The sequence below is a fragment of the Sceloporus undulatus genome, chromosome 4 (genome assembly GCF_019175285.1).
Source record: "Sceloporus undulatus isolate JIND9_A2432 ecotype Alabama chromosome 4, SceUnd_v1.1, whole genome shotgun sequence".
NCBI classification, from domain to species: Eukaryota; Metazoa; Chordata; class Lepidosauria; order Squamata; family Phrynosomatidae; genus Sceloporus; species Sceloporus undulatus.
The window spans coordinates 192,964,079-192,972,400 of NC_056525.1; the positions used below are offsets into that span (position 1 = coordinate 192,964,079).

The window sequence follows — 8,322 nt, forward strand, 5'->3', positions numbered from 1 at the left end:
TCTTGCTTTGGGGGCAAACGGAGGGAAAAGCCCATAGAAGAGGATCATGCTTTGGGGAGCAAACAGAGGGGAAATGGAGACAATTGACAATTTAACAGAATATGCGAAACTTGCCACTAGATTTTTTTTTAAAAAAGGGTGGGGGAAGCACTCATGCCATTGACGAATGACTGCATGACACGTCACCATTGTCATCATTTGATTGACAACAAAGGGGCTCCATCTTAAACCGCTACTTTGGTGAGTGTGAACATCTGCAGGGTAAAATTACACCAACTGTGGTAAAGATAGTGGGAACTTCTTTCTGGGGAGATTTGGTATGGAGATTACCTGATCTGCCCAGATCTACCCGGGGCAAATGCCTAAGTGAGAATGGGGCCTAAGAAAATTTCAGATGTGAAATGTAGAAAATGTAAAACAGAATAAATCAGTCTTTTTCCTCATTCATTTTCATAACCCAATTAGAGGCAAGCACAAACATTATTTTATTCCCTCACCCAAAGGAAATGAATTACTTATAGCTCCTGCCTCTGCTCCTCCCTCAGATCTAATAGATGATCAATGCTGACCGCATTGGTCCTCTGTCCAGTAATAAATATGCAAGCACAGAATAGTCTCACAGTACCAGATGTACTTCTGCAAAGTATAATCCCATGAAACAACATTAACATCTGAAAGAAGAATGCCACACAGGCTGGACAACTCACTGGCATGATGCTTCCACACACAAAAATATCTTCCCATGAGAAAAATAATCACATGGTTTACTGATCTATGTGAAATCCTGCTTATAGATATTAATGACACAGCACAGGACAATCATGCAAAAGTGATGTTTCTTCTGTGCGGTAGTAACAGAAATGAGCTTCAGCTGTGCAAGAAAAGTACAAGTACATGAATTAAGTACCAGTTGTGAATGCTGTTAATGAACCTATGACAGCAATTTCCATGGGCAAAAATGGGAAGGGCACAATCTTGGAACTTCTGCAAATCCTCATACATCATAAAAGCCTTTAAAATCTATTCCAGATGGTTGGTAAACTGCAGAAACAGTTTGTTCATGCCAGAAAAGCTGTGAGGAATTCTAACACTATGCTAGCTTCATGTTGGATTTAGACCCACCAGGGTTGAAAGGTTTACTTTCCTAGGAAACGAAAAGCACCATCATGATTTCCTGTTTGAATGACAATCTCCTACATCCTTCCCATGCTTATTTTTTAAAGAAAATTCCTCTTGGTTAGGTATATCCAAATACAAATCAAAATCTACCATTTAGCTGTAAAAGAAAATAAAACAGTAAAGTAAACCGGGGTGGGCAACTGTATGGGACTAATGGACAATATCCCTGAAAACCCCACCTGTAGGACAGAGCTCTAAAATGCCTTCATTATTATCTAAGTCCCTCTCAAAATGGTGTCATTACTGGTCACCATTCTGAGAAGGACTGTGATTAAAACAGAGTATTTTTGGACGGGGGGGGGGGGGACTCTGAAGGAATTGTGGATGTGAGAGTGTTTTTATATATTTTCTTGTCTTTGTGGGGCTTTCTGCATGGTTTGCAGGAAAAGTTGTCCCAAAAATCACATCATTTTTATTTGTAAAATGGAGGGGGTTAGGAGATAATGAAGGACATGTAGAAGGTCTGGGGAAACATAAAAGTGGGCCTGGGGTCTACATGGACCACATATTCCCCATCCCAAAGAAAATATTCAAAGCGTGACAGAATTTTCAAATACCAGACAAAATAGCTTCTGTGAAGATAATGCAATAAGTCCACGATCTTCCAACATCACCTTACTAGCACTATGATGTCATATCATAGGTAATAATGGGCATGCTTGTCAGTTTTCATTCACAGCACATAGACAGTTGATAACTATCCAAGCAACTTTATGCACAACATAGCAACTCCAACTAATACCAGAAATCCTATTCAGGTAAGCATTAAGCTGTTTTTGCTTTTCTCCTATCTTGTCGATGCTAACCTTCTTCTCTCCTTTCAGGTCATCTAGTCCAAGAGACCTTAGCTCCTTCTGCCCAGTTCCATTATTTAAATCAAGTTGTATTTACTTTTGACTAGTTCTGTGATATATTCCAACTGCTTTGGCTGCCCATCTGTTATCTGCCTGAGGCACCTTTCCTATTCCCACACCAACCTTTACTTTAAGCTGTCTCACTACTGTGTTCTTCATGTTCCCTTTCTGTGAAATGGCTTCATGGACTACTATGACAGTGAGATAAAAGGGTGTAAGTGGTGTATATTTATTTCTGAATAAGTTTCTTTCTGAATAAGTTTCTTTCTGGACCAGTTCAGCTGTAACATGATTAAAATATAGTTTTAACACAGGCTAAAGGTATGTTGAAGACAGGAAGTGACACACTCAAAATCATCTACTTCCATGTTAAAATAACTATGGTTTTGCACAGCAAAGATTGGCAAACTGATATAAGTTTAAAAGGAGAATAGCTACTGGTAGTTAAAAATTACTGATTTGTGAGAAATGGGTGAAATATGGTGAGTGGCCTGTTATTGTTAGTTTTCATTTCCCAATCTAATGAAGCACATTAATTTGTTTACAATTCACCCAGCTTCATTTGAATACCATGTTAGATTTGTTGTTTAGTTTTTTGAATAACAAGTTCCCAGTACCTTTATATTTCTTATCCTCTTCATGTACACCTGACCTTCATTGTTGTTATTTGGATGATATAAAACACATTCAGTCTATTAAGTAACATGATGATCAGTGCAGTCATGAGTTAGTCATGGGGGAGAAACCTACAGTTTATATTCATCATCATAATGTTTTGAAACAGTCCTCAGGCTATTCTCAAGTATAAAAGAAGAAGAGAATGACTGTTAGCATCTGTAGAGAGCTATGGAGCTTTGTGCAACATGAACTGGAGGGGAAGGGTCAAGATAGTGTTCCCTGCTGTCCTGGTTTTTATAGCACATCCCACTTCTGGGAGTTCAAAGTCCAATCCTGTATTGGGACTGTACAGGACACCACAAAACCTGTGTTCTTTCACTTTTTTGAGAGTGTGAGTCAGCACTACTGTCAACAGCTCTCAACCTCTAAGCATCTGGCATGCAGCAGTCTAGACCTAGGCACCGAATGTTGAGGGATCATGAGCAGCACAGCATCACTCTTCTTCTTTCTCTAGAGCCAGCCAGGCCTAAACCATGCTCAAGCTCCAAATCATGCCTCACATGCCACTCATCTCAAGACTGCTGTGAGCACAACTGGCATCCACTTTTCCCACTTGCAATGAACTCACAACAGACCCTGAAGCATCTGCCGCAACATGGCCTTAGGACAGAGTCCATCACTTTCTGTTTCTCAGGCAACTGAGAGTGAGGAGAGAGCTAGAACCATAGAATCTTAAAGATGGAAGGTACCACAAGAGCCATCTATTCCAACCCCCCTTGCCATGCAGGAATACACAACACGTCTGACTTCTGTTTAAAGACCTCCAAAGATGGAATGTCCACCACATTTCTTTATATGGTAAGAGAGGGAAGAACAGAAGCAGGCCCTCTTGCCAAATGAATAATGTTCTGTTTCTCCATATTATGTCTTCACAGTAGCCTCTTGTACAGGTTATCCAAACAATATCACACATTGTGGCATGCACAGATTTAACTTTTAAAAAAAAAACTGGCAATAATGCCAATTGAGATTACTTAAGCTAATTAGAATTGAATGTTGACAACCAAAAATGTAACTACCAGTAGTTGATATTAAATGTTGCCACCATCACCTACATACTTTTTGACTAGTTTGACAAGAATAGTGTATTTCCAACCTAGCCCTGCAAATAGATGTAAGTACACACAATCCATTGCCTACAAAACCATAAATACAGAATTAAAAAATTTAATGGAATTCCACTTACATTATACAATAACACCAAAGTCCAAAACACACTGCAGAAATAATTTCGTTTGAGACTGCTTTAACTGCCCTGGCCCAGTGCTAGGGAATCCTGGGAATTGTAGTTTATTGTGGTACCAGAGCTCTCTGGCAGAGAAGGCCAAATGTCTCACAAAACTACAGTTCCCAGAATTCCCTAGCATTGAGTTGGGGCACTTACAGCTGTCTCAAACTGGATTATTTTTGCAGTGTGTTTTGGACCTATGTTTGCAGACTGTTTGTCTCAAAAATATTACTCACAATGACCCTAATACTATATACACTTACTCAGAAGCAAAAATGCCTGCTGAAATCAATGTGACAATCAAATTTGGCTGGGTTGTTCTTCTTATTAGTCTTTTGTATTGAGACCATGTATTAATTGAATAGGTGCTGTGTAAAATTTAAAATTCTGGAAGCTCATGAAAGAACTATTCTGGGAGGTTGTGATCAAGGAGGTTATTAAAAATGTATGATGTGACCAGGGAGCTATGCTGCAAACACCTACTAAAAATGAACTCTCTTGGCTACAAAGATGGTAAACACCACCATTATTCCTAGCTACACCAGCTGCCTAGTCATTCCTATCCCCATTTTGGCCTTAATAATCCTAAATGGAATGGGATCAGATTATTTTAAGGGTCACTTGTAGTCCTATGAGACTGCCTGAGAAATGAATGACTCTGCCCTCTGCCTCTTATCCTCTTCTCTGATCTACTATTGAACATTACTGCACAGTTGGTGGCAGAGACAGTGCCTTCTCAGTGGTGGTCTCACCCCCTTTTCAATAGCCTCTCCCAAAAAAATGCATGAACTTTGTCACTGTTGGTAAATTAAGGATATCAATGAACTTAACACTATACAGTATATTAAAAATCTCCTATATATTAAAATATATTTTTAAAAATCCCCCTCGACTGTCTGGGACTATGGGAGCAATTTTATGGTTTTACTTTCTAAGAAGAAGATCTTCCTCTCTGTTAGAAAATTGATTATGATTTTGGTTACTTGTGGTTAAGAAAGTTTAGCAGCAGCAGCAACACAGCAACAAGCATGTATTCTAATGGGTATTTGGTAAAACAATTATATCTGGGCTTCTGGTAAATAAACAGGCTACATTGCTAGCAAACTTACAAAGAAACTTGCTTTATTGCTACATCTAGATTCTACAAAGTAACCAATAGAGATATACTGTACATCAATTTTAGAAGACACCCCCCTTCTCAAGGAGAGAAAACACAGATCTACAAAACAAGCATTGATGCTAACACTCCAACATCCTCATCCTAAAAAAAAACACTTCCTCTGCCTTTGTAACCATTACAGGCAAGTGCACATTCCTGACATCAGCAGCAGAAGAACAACAACCCATGCCTTTGAAAAACAGGCCAAATAAGCCTTCAATATTTAGATCAACTTGTGTGTGTTTATGGGAGGTTATCACATGCTTTAGCATTATCATAGAGCACTGAGCTCTTTATGAGGTCCCCCAGTCAGCTTAAAACCTGAGGATGACTTGCAAATGTGGAAATAGACATCCCAAGATGGTACCTTGACACAGACATCCCCATCACCTCAGTCACTGTATTTTGCAATGGGGAGTCACTGGTTTGAGCAGTGGCCCCCAAACTGTGCTCTTTATGAGATTTTGGACTTCAGTTCCCAGAATCCTAGATTATTGGCCAACATGGCTGAGGCTTCTGGGAGCTGGAGTCCAAAATCTCTTAAAGGGTAGAGTTTGAGGACCACTGGGTTTGAGCGTTGGCTTAGGACACTGGAAGGCCAGGATTAGAGTCCCACCTTGGCCATCTAACCCATTAGGTCACACTCTCTCAGCCTCAGGGGAAGGACCACGACAAACCTCCTCTGAACAAATTTGTCCAAGAAAGCCCCATGATAGCTTCACCTCAGTTGGCACACACCCACAACTAACCCAAAATCCCTGGTTCAGAGATTCACCCAAAAATCATGGCATGAGGGGAAAGGTCCATGGAGAGGGTGGCCAGAGGTCCTCCTTTTCCAGGACCTGTCCTCCCATTTCACCTTTCTGTCCAGGAGGAATTCCAAAAATGTCCTCCCTTTAGAGCGGTGGTTCTCAACCTTTTGATCCTCTAGATTTTTTTTGGGGGGGGGGGGGAATTGTAAAACTAAGTGGCCTAACTCAATGTTGTTATTTTATTTGGATTATAGAACATGAGATGGTTTAATTGATATTTATAAAATTATAGATAGATAGATATAGATATATAGATATATAACATAGAATTTTGGGTATGACAAACAGAAACATTTAGGAAATAAGGATAAATAGTTATTGCAAATAGTAATTATAAATTACATAAAGGTGGCAACCCTGTTGAATCAAACAAGACTATGAGTATAGGATGGTGATCGATTATTTAAAAAAGCACAGATGTGTAAATATGCAAATACTATGTGTAAAAAATGGATTTATGAAGGGGGAAAAGCCAAACGAAGAAAGAATAGAAGTTATAAATCATGCTCAAGTCGAGGCCAAACCAATGATATTCTATGACCTACTGGGAGGGGGAAATATTAATGTGTCAGGATAAAAAGACAACAACATTGCTTATGAATATATGGATAACGGTATACAAAGTATAATAGTAAAAAAGATCTTAGATATATTTATATTTTACACCATGTTTATACTCATTGTAGTCAATAATAATCATTTTAATTAATTTATTTTAAACTGAGAGGAATATTATTATTAGTTAATGCTTGTGGGAGTATAAGGGACTAGTCCCCCATGGCTATTGTATTATTGTTGTCTTGTATTTTATACTGTACAGTATTTTCTTCTTTTGGCTCCCAGGGGAGAGTTGGAAATTGTTAGCCAGATTAATATCCACAGTGCTTCATACATAAAGTTTAATTAAAAAATAATAAATAAAGTTTAATAATAAGAGTACATTACCTTATACCTTACTTATTATTAAGTTCTGTATTTTGGGTTTTGCATTGCTATGTTTCTTTCCTTGGAGGTCTTTAAGATGGCCATCTGTCAATGGGGATGCTTTGACTGAGAGTTCCTGCATGGCAGAATGGGGCTGGACTGGATGGCCCTTGGGACTCTTCCAACTCTACGATTCTATGATGATGATGATTATAATAATAAAAAGGTCCTCTAGATTGTTGAGACTTAAAGTCCCAGAATTCCTGAACGAGGAGTGTACCGACTGGGGGCATCTGGGAATTGATGTCCAAAACACCTGGAGGCCCAAAAGGTTGAGACCCACTGCAAGGTTTAGAGCATTGCCAAGGAGCAGGGATTGACCCTGAGAGCAGGGCTGGGTCTGGAGCTTTCCTTGGGTATCAGGCCCTCCCCATGAAGGTCTGCTTGGCCTTCCTTGGTGCTTGAGGAAGACCCCTGGCTACCATCATAGACCAGTCAGCATTGGTGAGGCAGGTTTCCTCTTACGAATGCCCCCCACCCCTCAGAGCTGTGTCAAGGCAACCCCTGCTTACCTATCCCAGGAGCCACGTAGATGAAATAGAGGCAAGAGGAGGAGAAGGAGAAGAAGAAGACGAAGGCGAAAATGGAGCGAGGGGAGACCCCCCACCGCCCCTGCTTCAACCGAGGAGGCATCCTCTACCAACCCCTTCCTCCTCCTCCTCCAAAGCAGGGTCCACCTTTCCTGGTTTATAGGGAGGCAAACGCCACCCAAAGCCCAGGCACTGCACCTTAGACACCCAGAGGAAAGGAGGGCTGCTATAATAGGAGCCCCCTCCCTTTGAGGTCAAAAAGGGGGGAGGGTCTTAGTGCAGGAGCAGAGGCAGCCTCGGGGGGCTTGGAGGGCTGGCATTCCTCCTCAGCCCACCTGCAGCAGCCAGCAGCAGTGGCATCCTCTTGGAGGCTGAGGGGGAGCCCTGAAGAGGAGGAGGAGGTGGCAGGAGCAACATCTTCCCAGTCTTGCAAGGACCCAGCTGTTGTTAGGCTGCTTCTTGCTTTGCTGGGAGCGCGCGCGCATCCTCCTCACCTGGGCGCCCAAGGAAGCAGCAGCAGGTGCGCCCTGGACCAGAAAGCAGAGGCAGCATCCCTGCAACCTCCTTCATAATAGAGCCCATCCTCCACCTGGCATGGGGCCTTCCTCTCTTCCTGCTCCTCCCTCCACCTATCCCCAGCATTACTATTGGTCTTTTTTCCCAAGGGGGCCTATTATTATTATTATTATTGTTATTATTATTATTATTATTATTACAATTACTACTAGGTGTACCTGGCCACGGCCCAGCCTGGTTCAATGCGAAAGAAAGAAAAGAGAAAGCACACATTTCTAAAATATTTAGTTTTGCAATGCTCATGGGCATACAGTGTTTGTTGTTGTTGTTGTTGCATTGTCTGGGTAGATCTCAGCGTTGCCAATCACCCTTGGAGGAAATC

At 41.1% G+C, this 8,322-nt stretch overlaps 1 protein-coding gene across 1 annotated transcript in view; it reads right to left on the reverse strand.

The window, feature by feature from the left end:
- The window catches only part of B4GALT6 (beta-1,4-galactosyltransferase 6), a 25,371-nt gene extending 17,475 nt beyond the window's left edge, over positions 1-7,896 (reverse strand). Inside the window, exon 1 of the mRNA XM_042466404.1 lies at positions 7,407-7,896. Within this exon, the coding sequence (XP_042322338.1) occupies positions 7,407-7,527 (121 nt within the window). The 5' untranslated portion in view covers positions 7,528-7,896. The remainder of the gene's footprint in view (positions 1-7,406) is intronic.
- Positions 7,897-8,322: the final 426 nt, after the last annotated feature.